This window comes from Phaenicophaeus curvirostris, chromosome 7 (genome assembly GCF_032191515.1).
Source record: "Phaenicophaeus curvirostris isolate KB17595 chromosome 7, BPBGC_Pcur_1.0, whole genome shotgun sequence".
Taxonomy (NCBI): Eukaryota; Metazoa; Chordata; class Aves; order Cuculiformes; family Cuculidae; genus Phaenicophaeus; species Phaenicophaeus curvirostris.
Window position 1 is genome coordinate 12,526,218 of NC_091398.1, and position 16,920 is coordinate 12,543,137.

Below are 16,920 nucleotides of genomic sequence, written 5' to 3' on the forward strand. Positions count from 1 at the left end.
AAAGTTTGATTTCCCCATTGTAAATCAATGCCAACAACTCCCATTCACCCTCTTGCCTTTATCATGTATAGAAACCGTTTCCAGGACTATTTTCTCCATCACCTTCCCAGGTTACAATGGAAGCTTTTAGATACATTTAGAATACATTAATTAATGAAGTACAAAGAGTACAGTTCTTAAGAATATATTACAGATTTAAGAGTACCAGTTACACCTCTTAAAAACAGTATCAGACCAAAGGTCTAGCTAATCAAGGAACTGCCCTCTGAAGCTTTCAACAGTGGCCTTGGAAAAAGTTAAAAAAAAAGGTCAAATGCATAGTAAGGCTTCTCCAGAACACTCTTGCAGCCTTCAATAATTTGCAATTCAAGGACAGTCTGTGCCAGAAATAGTATTTATGGTGATTCCTCACAGATTTTTTTTCTAATTCTTCTGATCAATTTTTAAGCCCTTGTAAACCAGTAACATCTACTCCAGTAGTACAGAACTCATCAGTCGAACTGCACACTGTGTGAAGAACCATCTTCTATACCCCAAAGAAGTTAACTTATTTGTATCTCATTAAAAATAAGCTCCAGCTATCTTGGTTGCAAAATCAACCTGAATCTTATCCAATGGAATCTGTAAAAGTTGTGTGGCAGCTGACAGCATCTACAACTCAGATAATGCCAGAAAACTGTTTGTCAGCTGACACCACATTATGGAATGCACAAGTGATTCATGAGAACCCAGAGGGAAGCAGGACAAAGCCCTGACAGCTGAACGATATGATGCAGTTGTCACACTAGCATTCTTTCAACTGGAAACTCAAGGTGCCTGTATCCTATTTACTACTTAACTCCTATGGCAGTGGTGTTTTCTCTCTGGCTACCTCTGACACATCCTCTGGACACTAGACTTCTCCTTACTGTTCCTCAAAATGAGACTTCCTCATTCAAATTTCATATGATTCTGTCAAAGCAAAAGTCAGCTATCAAAAGAGGGGACTATCTTCACCTATTTCAGTAGATTTATTAAAACCTGGGATGATTGTGTCTGTTCCAGCCTGCATGGAGAAATGATCCTACTGATGGCAAATATGAAGAACTCACATTAAAATTCACAAATATGCTTTATTTTAAATTCTCATTAACACATATACTTTTCTTACAAATTAAGAAGTGCTGCAAACCCTTTGAACAGATTATAAATTACTGACCAGAAAAGCAGAACAAAAGATCGGAGCCTAACCTGTATTTGCCTTCCTCAGTGAAGTATTCTGTCTCCTTTCTACAGGGGCTCCTTTCCAGGAAATTCCACTTTGGAAGACCTTACTAATCTAAGAACAATAAGCACTCTATAATGCAAACATACATATATATCTTTAAAATTGTACCCATTTTAGAAGTATTGTTTATGAAGGAAATTCTCATCTTCTTCAAATAAATTTTGATTTACTTTTAAAGCTTCTTTTTTTTTTTCCTTTATAGATTGGGGAATCCAGAAACTGCATATCTGTAAACTGATCCCCACGCCTTAATTTGCTGTAAACAAAAGAAATAAAACACATAATGTACAAATATCACCAACTACCCATGTAACTGTAATTACAGTAATTACATAATTATGATAAAAATTCCAAGTAGTAACTACTCTCAATGAAATCTTGATACGCTAAATAAAATACATTTATGGAAAATAAACATGTCTAAAACACCAAGGCATAGATAACTGCTGTTTTCCAAAAATAGCCATCTTTTTATCTGGCCTGTATCATATTAATATCTGAGTAATCGTAACTTATTCCTATGAGACAAAACTCAAAAGTTATATAGATCAAAAGCTTAACAGCATCTGTTTAGTGCAGTGTGCTTGAAAACAAAATATAAAGTAGGAGACAGTAATCTAAAATCTTGAGTGGTAGCCACATTTTTTTCTGTTATTAGTTACTGTCTCTCTCCAGAAATACAGAACCGTATCATTGCAGGGCAAAAGAGAAGACTGTGTCAGTATCAGAACATTACAGCATTTTAGCATTCAGTTCAATTAATAGAAGAAAAATGCAACTCCAGACCCTTTGCGTTTCTTTTACAAGTTATCATCTGGCATAAACATTTCCACAAAATCAGTCATAAAGTGAAAAGACACTTCCTACATTACTTTTAGCTCCTCTTTGTCCGTAGTCTCATTGTTTCAATTAGTTGTTTGCTTACATACATAGGTAAAAAAAATATATTGAAAGTGTATGAGAACATTGTGCTAATTTTTTCAGTTTGTGGATTTATCTTCTTATCCTCCCTCCATTTTGCCAGAAAAGGTAAATAGACTCCTTTTACACCTTTGTCATAAAGTGAGTTGCTGTAATCCTTTCAACACCGTTACATGGAAATGTTGATACTCTTTAGCACATGAATAACCATTCCACCAATACAAACACAACATGGCATGATTTTTCCTTAAGTTAGTAATATAGTTGAGGAAAAAAATACCCCAATGAACATTGTGGCAACAAACTCTCAGAGTATTTTCAAAGTAATCAACTTAAAGGTCAATTGTGAAACAGATATATTCACCTAAGTTCAAATATTTGAGTTTTCTTAATGGAAGTTTGACTTTAAAATTCTCTTAAATTTTAAGAGTTATTACAGAATTATGCCTTGTCATGTAACAATCTCAGAAATCCTGTGCCACTAAATTTGCTAAGAACACTGAGAAGCTAATAGCTAATTATCAATTTAACATATCTTAAACTCAAATGATTTCTTATATTAGATACAGCCAGTATTGAAGTGACTGAGTTATATACTACCAGTGCATAAATTCTAGTGGCACTTCACAGCATTACAGGAACATTATTATGGTGTAAGTTTACATTTAAGTATAATATTTACAATTATCCAACTCCAAAGGGGTTTATATCATGATAATCACTAAGATTTCACCTTTATTCACCACTAGTATAAAATGTTACATTATTATTTAAGTTTTGAGACTTGAATACTGTTGTTGTGTTACTTTGACACTTGGAAATGTGTCCAAACTGACAGGAAATGTCTTATTTCAACACTGAAGCATCTTTGTGATAGGGGTTTGTGAAAGAAAATTCATCTGTTTATTTGAGGGTTTTAACAGCAAATGTTTACTGAAGATTGTTACACAGTCAAAAACAAACAAAAGCCCTGTTTTATATATACCTACCTCTGTAGACTGGGTTCTTTGTAGCAAATAGTGGCTCTTCCTCTTCTAGATGGTACTACTGAGTTTCCCTCTGCAGTTTTGGGGGATTTAGGTAAGGAACTACGGGAGGGTATACTGGTATTTGTCAGATCTTGCAAAACCTTTGTCCCTGTGAATACAGTAGTTTATGTGCCTCATTTAAAATATTTTCTGAATCATTAAGTAAACTTTCTATTAATTATTAATTTTAATGAGTAGTTCTTAATTCAGGTACTTGGGTTACTGCTCCTGCTCTAAAGATGCTCAGCAGAAAATGGGATAGATGATAAAACACAATGCCACTACAGAAACTTTCAACCTACCCACATTTGGAGCTGTTTAAGGTCTGCCACGGCTCTTGGGACATGTTAAGAAAGCCCCGTAAGTACTGTAATTTGCAGCTGGCTGTTTAAGACTCTCAAGAGTTATTACAATTAAAAAAATAAACTGCACACAGCTCATGGCTTTGAATGCAGAGGTTGGGGCATACATGTATAATCTGAAGATTCAACGTGCACAAGAGGACTCTCTAGGACTGTCTTTTCATGCTGGCTTTTTGAGCATATGTGCATCAAATAAGCATAACAAGGTGAGCCTCCTTCATCTTCAAAACTGTATACTACCAAACTATTCACAATGTCTCATATTTTGAACCACTGAACATGTCCAAGAGGAATACTCCGTGAAAGAGTAACTAGCCTTGGTAGAAGAAGTACTAGTTGTGCCAGTTCTCCATAATCCTTTAAAACCAATTGAGAATGCCAAACATTCAATATTTAATTAGGAGACAAATATTTTGATAACTTGGGAGAAATACTAAAATTATTATTCAGCCCACATTTAAAAAAATTCTAAACTGTTTATAGATCATAGTGTCTCTGAAGAGCACTAAGATTCAATGCAGACAGCAATCCATGATGAAATAGTCCTAATTTGTCTTCCTTAAAATGTCTTCCAAGAGTGTACATTCCTCGCTGATACAGGTCAAATCTTACATTTACTGCATGCTGATGAGAACATCTAGAGTGTTGTTTTTCAAAAGAACTGAATGTAGAACTCTCTCACCTTCACTGTTTGAGTTTGGACACTTTACCTTAAATAGTCTGTGGCAGCAAATGGATCCAGGTAAGGGATAAATGATGAATTTGTTCTTGTGCCTGTCTTGCCACTAATAAATTATATCACTATATAATTACATACCTCTCAAAAAGTGAACATTTTCTTTCTTTATTATAGTATCTGAGAGCTCCCTTAAAGTGATGCTGTTGAATGATAGAAGAATCTAGACCTATATTCCAGAGTACACTGAAGTTTGGTTATTTTCTTAACCTAATGTATCTTACTTAAATAAGAGGTCACCACATGAAAGTTTGCTCATGGGTAGGTTCTAGAGAAAACCTGCTCAAAGTACTTTTTTAGACCCAGAATTCCTGTTGTATTGCAGAGTTTCTAAAGAAACGCAAATGAAATCTTTCAGTCCAGCTATGTTCTCCATTTATGAAGGGAACTGTTCAGTTGACTCTTATTTCTCTTGTATAAAAGCTCAAGCTGTTGCATCTTTCCTATACCCAACTTCCCGAACTCCACCACATTCTTTGGAAAATGAACAGAGGCTCCAACTCTAACGGCTCCTCAAGAATGTCAACTACTTACAAGTGCCCAACTAAATGTCCTCCTGGAATATACTGAAAGGTAACAAGGATATTAGTTAGCACAATGAAAAAATACCTTGTAACTGATACATGATAGAGAGTATGAAATATGAATAATTTCAGCAATTTTCAGTTCTTATATTTTTCCACTTCTGTTTTATCTAACAAGGGTAGCACAGTATTAAAACATCCTAGGCACTATCTAATTCAAAACGCCATTTCTATTCTCACCCATACACTTACCATGACAAGGTGTCAGAGTCTTTTTGTAAGTCTCATTGGGAATAAGATCCAATTTCTGTTCTGCCTTTCCAGCATCCAGTGCTTTATTATGATAATTTTCCTTGAAGATTTCAGAGTTTTTCAGTATAGAAAAATTCACAGAACCATTTTGGTTTTCAAGAGCTGGGAGCTCCACATTGGAAAGACTTTCCTGGGAAAAACGATCTACATTTAATGGCATATTCTTAGAACATTCGACAGGTAAGAATTTTAAAAAGTCTGATTTTTGAACCACAGGCTTTGACTTGTTTGTAGAGGAATTTCTCTTATGAGGTACTTCCTGGTCATCTAAAATATTCTGTCCCCCCTGATCAATATACCCAAAACATTTTTTTTCTGATCTGGTTTCAGTACCATCAGAACTAAAACTCTGTTTGAGCTTTACTTGATTATAAGGTGAATTACTAATATGAGGGTTTTTATGTGCCACTGATGAAGACTCTTCCTTTGACATATCAGCATCAACTTGTTCTTTAGCTTGTGGGGTATTTATAGCTATAGCATTCTGAATAACTAAAGCTACTTGCATTTGCTGAGTTTCTGTTATTCTACTTCTGCAAACAGCCTCTGCATGCAATGCATCCTTATTTTTTAATTCTTCATTTTTGTGAGATGAGAATCGTGTAAGATTTTCTCTTGATATTATGCAGGCTTTCCGGCTAGCCTTTGCCAATGTACGCTTTAATCTGCCTGGCGAAAAAAGAATACTGTTTCGGTCTACTTTCTGAGTAATGTTATGAATGCTGTCACTCTCAGCTTCCCTGCTTTGCCTGTAACTACTTTTTTTGTTGTATTTTCTCTTCATGATGATGTTCTGGTCTTGTTTTTTTCCCTTGCTGTCATGTTGCTCTATCTGTCTTTGAGACATTTTTGAAATACATTCTGCATACTGCCCGTTTTCCTCTCCAAAGTATTTTAGTGGGTTCATTTTAGAAGGGATTTGAGAACTTTTCCTGTTTATTTTTGGTTTGTTACATTTACCACTCGTGTGCAGAAAATCATGCTGTAAAGGCAACACAGTAGAAGTGTTATCCTGGAATGATAAATTTTCAGCACAATGAACTTCTGGTGGGATCTTGGCAACAGATGAGTTTGAGTCTGCTTCTTGTATTTTGCTTTCCATGTCTTCAAATGTGGCTGAGAAAGTTTCTTTATTTGTCTCCTGTTTTCTTGGACTCATTAAGTTAACCTGGTATATCCTCCTAGTATCTTTGGCTTCACTTGGGGAAATTTGTGCTTGAGATGTGCTGGTATTTAGCAAGCTGTGTTGGCTTACAGAATTTCCTGTAGGTAGCTGTTCTGTTTGACTTTGGAATAGTTGATTTTGCGAGTCAGTAGTTTTTGAAACTTTACTGCTGTCAGCCCTACCGTGCCCTTCATCTGTGTAAAAATTTGAATATACTTCAGTCTTGCTTTTAATTTTCTCTTTATCCTTCTTGGAATATTTTACTTTTCTGAAATCTCCTATTATTTCATCAGAATGAGCATTACTATTTTTATTTCTGTTTAATTTACCTTTGTCTTTCGCTATAACTGTGAGAAGTTCACCTGCATCACTGGCAGTCAACTCCATATCGGCATCATAAACAGTTTCTTCAGCCTTCATCTTGTTAGCAAAAAGCATCTTCTTGTACTCTGTCTTACTTTCTTTGCTAAATTCAAGAGGTGAAGGAATAATGTGAGACAAGTCACTTGAACGTTCCTGCAAATTCATGTCATTGGTGTTGCTGCCACTGTTGATATGATGAGGCAGTTTATTTGAGCTACGTGTTTGATCAAAATCCTCTTTCTTAGGATGAGGTTTTGGCTTACAACGTACTGCACGTTTCTTTCTTTCAGTTATATTTCCACCGAATGGCACTGAACTGTCATTATATTGTTTTGTAAGCTTCTCAGACTGTCCCAAAGATTGTGTGGTTTTGGTATCAGTCAGGAAGGCGCTATTGCAACTTGGTTCTGTGCTTAACTTATTTTCTGCAAAGACAAAAATTTCAGCAGCTTGTGGAAAGAATAGAGTATAGCTATCAAAATAAGACAGATTACCGAAGGTTGGACTAGAAGCATGGACAATTACAAACCACTTGTTCTTGTTCTTTTTCTCTTTACTGAATACACATGCTGTGGTTGGTCCTTAAAAATTTAATTAACTACAACTAATTTCATAAGCTACATAAATAAAAATGTATTTTTCTATAACTACTTCAGTTATTATTAGGTTATCTAATCAAAGTTTTATTCTGTTCACATTAATTTGGTTCCATTTCAGCTGAATACTATTTTACGTGTAATTATCAGAACACTTAAACTTATGGGCAAGCATTCTATGCTTTATTAGTTTACTGCAGATTAGGAATCTTACTATACCTTCTCTAACACACATCAAGTAATGAATTTAAATAGTGATTCTCAGATACCTCTGAAAAATAAATCACCTGTACCTTTAGAGAATATAGTTTTGTCACTGGTTGTTTCCACTGGGTCTGTTTCAATTAACTTTTCATTATTTGTACCACAAGGGAATAATGATGCAAATTTGTCTTGATCTGAATGCATTTCCATTGACAAAACAGTGGTACACTTATAAGAATTTGGTATTCCGGACACAGAAGCACTATCTTGCTGTTTTGCATTAGCTGTTGTGACTGATGGAAGTTCCACCGGCAATTCTACAGGTCTGAAAAGAGGTAATTTTACTGTGAAGATTTTTATTACATTTTATGCCATGGTATTCGATTGTTTAAAACATTCTCTTAATAATGTATAAAAGCTGAAAACAAGAACTCGGGTATGAAATCTAGTTTTATCTTAGCAGAAAATGTCTTCTTTTTATGATAGAGAACCCTGCTTTGGGTTGCTGAGATCCCATGAAGAAAGAAGCAAGTTACTCAAACATAAGTTTTGTCTACCACTCTCTCTGCCTATAAATTCCAAGTTGCAAATAGATAATTTCCAAATTAGACAGTAAATTGTTTCTCATTACCACAGAACCACCTAGGACAACATACAAAGCTGAGTTTTTCAAAAACCCACAGGCACTTACCAACCTCCACATTTAAGTTAGCCACCTACCTAGCAGGCTGATGTGTATTATTGAACTGGTCATGAGCAGGGTTACTTGGATCAGCTGACAGAAGAAAGGCATGCTGAAGATTCTTTCAAAAGAAAAACAGTGGGGAAGTAGAAGCAGTTGAGTATTCTCTTGTAAAAGTATCAGAAATATCCACAGGAAAAAAAATAATTAATGAGCAAAAATTGAAGTACTGATGAAAAGTGCATGATATAGAAATGCATACAGCAATTTTAAAGAAAAATATTTTGTAGCAAAACTTATAAAAATCCATAACGTAATTGCATCCTGAAGCAACATATAGACTTTTTAAATGTAGCTATATCTAATGCAACATGCATTATATGTACAGAAACACAGAGCAACACTAAGCAACAGACAATATAAATAATTTGTTTAAAAATTAACTGTAATTTTGCCATGACAAAAGGACTAACATGCAAGGTATTAATTACAGCACTAAGCAAGGAAGGCAAGTAGCGTGCTCGCTGGTGGAGAATACCACATAGTATGCATTCCTGTTTTTAACTCCATGACTTCATCAGGACTAACTGATACTTAACTTCTAGATACTTTGTAAAAAAGATTTAATTCTAAATTTTTCATGCAAGCAACAGCAAAAATTAACTTATTTCACTAGAACAGGGTTTTAAGGAATTGGGGTAGATGTTTTAAAACGGGTGTATGATTTTGACATTGCACTCATTTAAATGCTTGGAAAATATTATCCTAGAAAATAAGTTCAATATGGTAACAATTCCCAAAAATATCTTACCTCAGAAAGACTGCTTATTTCTATTGCAGTTAAGAATTTATTATTCAAAAATGCTCCTATGTCTTTAAGAGTTTTATTCTGCATGTAAAAGAAAAAGTAATTTAAAAAAATATATTTTAAGTGGCCCTGGCTTAAGAAAAGATAAGCTACAAAGCTGATTTTATGTTGTAGAGGCTTTTTTAATATACCCAAGCAAGCACAAACTGTTTTTAATACCATCTCAATACCTATAAAGGTGAAGCTGATACTAAAATAGATCTGAATAGATATATACAGTGATGGACAGAATAGTAAATTAAAAAAAAAATTATGAAAGAAAAATCAAATGTGAATACTATGCCATCAGATGATGTAACTTAAATCTAAGATGCCCAGTTTAAACAACAATTTTAAGAAGCAATATTAAGTTTCTAAAAAAAATAAAAGCTTTGTTTAGCTGATCTAAGTTTAAGTGATGTTATTTGTAGCATACCAAATAGTTTAGTTTTTGGCGAAATAAGATATTATGAAGCTGCAGCTTGTCTACTTCTTTCTGAAGAAAAATAATCTCATTCTTTAACTTCCGAGAATTTTCTTTCTCCGCACTCAAAGCCACAGCTAAGGCTTTATTATTTTGTTGTAAAGATACTTTAAACATAGATGAGTTATCTACAGGAGACAAAATCATATTATTTTCAACAGCTTCAATGTTAAGCCTTCTCAATATGAACGAACTATATAAAAACATTTTTATCGGTATGTTTTGGTTGAACAGTAGCAGACCCTGGCTCCTTCTAATACAAAACTGTTTCTATTGGCTGTCCTTCTGATGACTACTATGTCAGCATCAAGTTCAAGTTTATTTCACACGCAGATACTGCTCAAGTCTGTTTTTTTTAAAAAAAAAGGTTATTTCAAGAAGAAAAACAAAAATTGGTAGTTTCACAGGCTTAAATGTTTCCAAATTTCTAAAAAGCAAACATAAATTTTACAAATTAAGAAGTTCACATTAATATTTTTAACACGCAGCAGTTCAGCAAATCACATTAAATGCAACTAATTATTCTTTTTGAATTCATACATTCTAACTGCAGAAAGTGACTTCAGTAGTATTTTAACAGGACTTACTAATTAGCTTAGTTTTGATTTTAGATGCTAAAGCAGCATTCCGTTTTGCAGCTTGGTATGTTCCATCCCTCTTCCTCATGCGTCCTTTAACAGCATCCATGGTGGAAATAGTAGATAACTTGGCAGCTGCTTCTTTATCCATCATCAAAACAAACCTGCACGCTGCCAAAAGCAATGCCGAAATAATACATGATCTCTCTCACACTTTTAATATTAAGCTTCATTACCTCTTATCAGGATTTTTTTTTCACTGAACATGAAAAAAATCCTCCAGTTTTTACCTTTGTTCATTTAATTCAAACAGGAATGCCCAAATAATACATGATTTCTCTCACACTCTTAAAAAATTGAGTTTCATTACCACTTATCAGGAATTGCCTCTGAACTTTATAAAATACCTTCAGTCTTTACCTTTGTTCAATTAATTCAAACAGGAATGCCCAAATAACACCTGATCTCTCTCACACTTTAAAAAATTAAGTTTCATTACCTCTTACCAGGGTTTTTTTTTCCCTGAACATGAGAAAATTCCTTCGGTCTCTACCTTTGTTCAATTAATTCAAAGAAAAATGCCCAAATAATATCTCTCTCACACTCTTAAAAATTAAGTTTCATTACCTCTTACAAGGATTTTTTTTCTCTGAACGTAAGAAAATTCCTTCGGTCTTTACCTTTGTTCAATTAATTCAAAGAAAAATGCCCAAATAATATATGATCTCTCTCACACTTTTAATATTAAGCTTCGTTACCTCTTATCAGGATTTTTTTTCTCTCTGAACGTGAGAAAATTCCTTCGGTCTTTACCTTTATTCAGTTAATTCAAACGGGTTAATGAGTTGTTCCTTGAGAGATAAGTCACATTATCACAGAGTGGCAAAATACTTAATTAATAAAGGCTCACAGATTTTGAGGCTCATTCCCTCAAGTTATCTATCCGAGCCACTTCAAAGGGAAAAAAAACCCCGAAGTTTCTACCGCTTCCCCAGCTTTTGCTTTTTTTTTTTTTTTTTTCCCCTTTTCAGGACAGATTTTAAACTCAAGCATTTAAATAAGCTGCATCGTAAATGCAAGCAATTGAAACTAAGAGCGGGAGAGACCGGGTGAAAGAGTCAGCGGGGTCCCAGCAGAGGCGGGTCTCGCCGCCCTCCTCGCCTCAGGGGCAACGGGCACAACGGGCCATGAATGAAGGGGCAGCGCCCGTGGCTGCAGCCGCGGGGTCGGGGGCGGGGGGACTCGGCTTGAGCTACTCTGCCAGCCCAATAAAGGCATCCCGGCTGTTTTGGTCACGTCCATGCAAAGCCGCCCACCAGGGCCTTCTCCTTTTTAAATCTGACAACAGAGGCCAGAAAGGACTAGAAAGATATAATGGCAGCTTTAGAGGAAGAAGCTGAAGGAGGACTAAGGGAAGCCAACCCAGCATCTTAACCAATGAACTTAAAAAAAAAACAACCCGGCTTATCAGAAACTGGTAAAACATCTTCCATGGACTCTGATGAGGATGTACCAAATTATATTGAAATCTGGAAGAGAAGACTTGAAGAAGGGTATAATCCGTATGCACTAGAACTGGAAAAGAGGGCAACTGCTGACTTGGTGTCAGTGAATTCAGAAGAGCCTCAGCAAATCCAGATCTAGTTCTACTGGACTTTTAATGTTTGGGTTTTTTTCAAATGCTTAGGAAGAGGGTAGCAAAATAAAATAATTCAAGAAATGCCCCAAATCAGCTACACAAACTGTTCTAAATCCTTTTATGCAAAATACACACTGGAGCACATGAGGCACTGGCTAGTGCTTTTATGTACTCTCTACAAGTACCTAAAAGGAGGTTGTAGAGAGGTGGGTGTTGTCCTATCACCTATCACTTGGGAGGAGAGAACAAGAGGGAATGGCCTTAAGTTGTGTCAGGGGAACATTAGATTGGTGGTGGTTGAGTCACCATCCCTGGAGGTGTTTAAAAGGCAAGTACATGAGGTACTTGGGGATATGATTTAGTAGTGGACAGGTATGATTGGAGTTGATGATCTTAAAGGTCTTTTCTAACCTTATGATTCTATAAGAGTGGCTTATGATTCTATAAGAGTGGCTTAGCAAGCACATCAGACAATTACTTTACACCTCTGGGATGCATCTCATCAGGCCCCACAGATTTATAGATGTCCAGGCTCCTCAGATGGTCACAAACCTGATCCTCCTGTACTGTGGGAGGGGGTTTACTGCCCTGGTCACCATCTTGCTGTCCCATGACCCAGGAGGGGTGAGGAGAGTGGTTATCAGTGAAGACTGAGGTGTAAAAGTTAAGTACCTCAGCCTTCTCCTTGTCTGTTAATACAAGGTCACCATTCCCAACCATCAGTGGGGGTACGTTCTCTTTAACCTTCCTCTTCTGATTGACATACCTGTGAGAAGCCCTTCTTGTTGGTCTTCACTTCCCTTGCCAAGTTCAGCTCCAGGTGCGCCTTGGCCTTCCTGACTTCATCCCTACACAACTGGGCAGCATCCCTATACACGTCTCAGGTTACCTGTCCCTGCTTGCACTGCCTGTGCAGTTCCCTCTTCTTCAGTTTGACCAGCAGGTCTCGACTCAGTCATGCTGGTCTCTTCCCTTTCCTGCCTGATTTTCCCTCATTGCTCTCTATAACTACCTGAAAGGAGGTGCTGGCCTCTTCTCTCAAGTGATGGGGGACAGGACAAGAGGGAATGGCCTCAAGCTCCACCAGGGGAGATTTAGGCTGGACATTAGGAAAAATTCTTCACAGAAAGGGTCATTGGGCACTGGAACAGGCTGCCCAGGGAGGTGGTTGAGTCACCTTCCCTGGAGATGTTTAAGGCACGGGTGGACGAGGTGCTAAGGGGCATGGTTTAGTGTTTGATTGGAATGGTTGGACTCGATGATCCGGTGGGTCTCTTCCAACCTGGTTATTCTATGATTCTACATACGGGGACTGAGTACTCCTGCTTTATGGAAAGCATCCTTATTGCCAAACACTGAGTAATTCCTTGAAGAGCTGGAAGTCTGCTTTCCTGAAATTTAGGGTCCTGACTATACTCCTCACCTGCCCCATATCCCTCTGGACCTTAAACTCCACCAGTGCAGGATCACTGCAGCCCAGGCTGCCTCTGATCCTAATGTCATTGATAAGCTCACTTGTATCAGTGACTATAAGGTCCAGTATTGCATCTCCTTGGGTGGGGGTCTCTATCAGCTGGACTAAGAAGTTATCTTCAATGCACTCCAGAAGTCTCCTGCATTGCCTACAGCTTGCCGTGCTACTTTTCCAGCATGTCACATTAACATCCTATAAGGGTTTGTGAGGGACTATACGACCTGTCTGGAGTTCAGTGATAGAGTCTTTTTAGATGTTTCCACAAAGTTGCTGCAGGTGGAGTTTTGACAGACGCTCTGGTCCTCAGAGGGATCGGATCCATGATGTTATGTTGATGCTGGTAGGGGTCTCAGACCAGCTGAGAGGGAGCTCTGATTATGACTTGCTCCTCTCATTCTCTAATAGTCCCTTCTGGAGTGATAACATCTAGGGTATCAGTTGGTCCAGCTCCTTATCTTCTTTACCTTTGGTCAGTGCCATCGTTGCTAAGGGACACCATGGGTTGCTTTGGCCCCTCTGCTGGTGCAACCTCCACCAATGTGTAGGGATCCGAAAAACTCCAGGGTCTTACATCAAGCCATTCCCAACACACAAAACTCTGTTTCCACATCCATAAGTCATCCAAGTACAACATATATTGGTTTCTATTCATAAATTTTATTAATACTTCTGTTTCCAGGATCAACTCTGATTCCTTGTTCAGTGGCTATGGTGTAACTCTGCATACTTGCATTGATATGAGGGAGGGGATGACCAGGGGCCAGTTTGGTCATTCTGATAGACAAATGAGTGGCAGAGGCATAATGGTGAGCTCATTCTCCCCAACTCATCCTTGCTGCACGCGTGGGCTTTGATGTGGCTGCTGATGTGGAGCAGACACCAGACTTCCGTCTCAATCCCCTCCACCCAGTGACTCAGCAAAGTACTACAAGGGGAGTGATTTGTTAGGTAGCAAGGCACTGGCACAGTTTGCCCAGGGAAGCTGTAGATGCCCCATTCCTGGAGGTGTTTGAGGTCAGGCTGGATGGGACTTTGAGCCCCCTGATCTAGTGGCAGGTGTCACTGAAACTGGATGGGCTTTAAGGTCCCTTCCAACACATCCATTCTATAATTCTATGTTCCATGGTTCCAGTTCTTTAATGACACTCCTGGGTGTTTTAAAAAGGAGGAGTGAAATACGTGTAATCTTTCATCTACGTAGCTTTGCAAAACCATTTCAAATACCAACCATTAATAATGCTAAAATTAAAAAATAAATACTAATTGCATAAATACTCCTAATACACTGTAAGGAGGGGATTAGGGAACTGCAGATATTCCACCTGGCTGTCAGAGGTTTTTAGAAAGAGTTTGAGGTATTTGGCTTTCTTTTCTAAGAGTTCCTCTAGGTTAAAAGCAGAAATCCATGTAATTCTTTCTCAGTGAACAGTTAAAATTCTTTTGGGCTAATAGCCTTAGTTATTAGTAATACCTGAAACAACAAACAATTAAGAGACAGTCATGATAAATTTAAAACACAATAGATCACAGCAAGTACACATGCTGCCTGCATGCTTTCTGACTTGTGAGGGCAGGAGCCTCCTGTGTCAGGAAGTGAGCAATCCCACTTTCAGTTTGGTTTAGGTAACAGTAAGACTGGGAATTGCAAAGAAGTATTTCAGTGGTTTTCCCCAAAATCTGTTCTGAGGCCAAAAGCCCTTGCTCTTTAACACTCCCTTCATGAGCATTCTCTTTCACTGGCTGTGTGCGCTCAGTCCTACCATTAGTTCAGGTGGACATTATTTCCTAAAATGGATGTAGAAATCAGTAAATTCATAGTAAACAGTTTTGTGAAAATCTTGAGAGTTAATGTTTTATTTGAAGATTCACAGAGATATAGCAGGTTGAAATAGAAAACAGCATTAGGTTCTGTAATGCAGTAATCATCATGAAAATCTCACCTTTCTGTATGCTAATATAACAAAATGCTGTAAAGTAAGTCAAAGGAATCACACAGTAAGTATCAGTGGCATTATTTGACAATGTATCTTCATTAACTTATTATTTTCATCATCTGCTCCAAACAGCATCTGGAGAATCTCTTTTCTACCTTTTCTTAATTTATGTATCATATATGGCACAGTGGCCCTGAAGCTACAAACCCCCAGACTTCTATGCAATTTCCTTAAAGCATAGGTTTGATCCAGCACACATTAAATACCTTTTGTACATTTCCCTTACAAAGCAACTTTGAGGTGACTGTAGCCCCTGTAAAACTTTGCCCATGTAAAAGAGCAAATAACCTTATGTAACTTTAGAAATAGAAAACCAATCCAATAAAACTTACTTCCTTCTCCTTTCCTGAAGGCACTGTTTTCCTCCAGGTCCAATCATGAGTTTTCATTTCCTCCAGTTTTTCAACAGTTCCAGGTCCTTAAGGGGCAATCACCAATTTGCTTCCATTTAATGCTTATGTCACTACAGTGGGCAATAAATTTAAACCAAAACATTAGGTACTGCATTTCCACCCATGTTCATACTTTCCTTTACACTCCGCTGAGGAACTCCCACACTGTAACATTTCACACATAAAAATCTCCAGTTAATTGCCTGCTACTCCATGTGGGCAAGAGCTTAAAGCACAGCCAAGTTTCACAGCCTATATATCTTAAATATACATTAAGAGCAGAATTATGGGTTTTGGTCATTTAGGATCCTAAGAGTGGTCTTTAAACTGAATAGAAATGAGAGGGAGTGAGGAAAAACAGAGACAAACCTATTGCAAAAGCCCTAACCATGTGGGAAATACTGCATTGGATTTTGTATCTTACTAGATACCTCCAAATCCATCTCGGAGAAGAATCTTGCTTAAGGAATTAATCCTGTAGGGTCTAGTAAAGCGTAAGCTATAACTAAAGTACTTCTGCTGGGTAGATTATGTAAAAGGGCTTTCACCTCTGTGGGTTCTCCAATGTCCAACAATACTTGAGCTCATGCTATAGTTTTTTCCTGAAATTACAACATTAAGAACACATCTTCTCATCACACTCCTTCCTGCACAAGCTTAATGAAAAATCACCTCTTGATTCCTCTTCCCCTCTGTCAAATTTGACTGAAATTAGTAAATTGAAACACAAATATACAGAGGATGAGTGTGTAAACCTGTCTTCCTTTGGAAACTAGCGAAACCCAAAAATGTCCCTGTGTCCATTTCCCAATAACATGCAGCTCAAAAGACAGTTTGTGTGTGCATGTTGGTTGTGCGGCTTGCTTCCATACCAAGCATATGCTGTACTAGACTTTGACGGTAATGATTGCAAACGATTAAATCTGAGGTCCAAAATGGCACTGTTTGGGTGGCTGTGTATACAGAGACTGAAACCACCTATATTGTTCTGGTCTCCCTGAGCAGAAATACATGAAGGAACCTTGTTCAGACTTCTGAGGCAAAACCAAGTCATCTTAAAGGAAAAAACAAGCACAGAAAGCTGCAGCTTCATTAAGTGAATGTTTTAGAGTGAGGAAGACTGGAAGTTCTACCTTAAACTATACTGTAACATTTGACAACAGTGGCTGCATTTAAGTCACAATTGCTATGTATGACGTTTTCCCAGTGATAAGGCACAATGCAGACTATATCCTTACTAAAAATATAGGTAAACCAGACACCATTATTGCACAAAAATTATCTATTATAACTATTTTCACTTCTTTTATAGCAAATCCAACATCCATGATCTATCAGTCTGTATTGCATTC

The 16,920-nt window shown here is 37.3% G+C and overlaps 1 protein-coding gene across 1 annotated transcript; it reads right to left on the reverse strand.

Moving 5' to 3' along the window:
• Positions 1 to 1,125: 1,125 nt before the first annotated feature.
• Positions 1,126 to 15,637, reverse strand: SGO2 (shugoshin 2). The gene is made up of 9 exons (XM_069860824.1): positions 15,509 to 15,637; positions 10,079 to 10,233; positions 9,444 to 9,619; positions 8,972 to 9,049; positions 8,199 to 8,281; positions 7,568 to 7,803; positions 5,091 to 7,103; positions 3,178 to 3,325; positions 1,126 to 1,523 (listed from the first exon to the last, which is right to left on the reverse strand). Exons 1-9 carry the CDS (start codon positions 15,553 to 15,555, stop codon positions 1,418 to 1,420), a joined length of 3,042 nt encoding a protein of 1,013 aa, XP_069716925.1. The 5' UTR covers positions 15,556 to 15,637; the 3' UTR covers positions 1,126 to 1,417.
• Between the last annotated feature and the right edge of the window lie 1,283 nt (positions 15,638 to 16,920).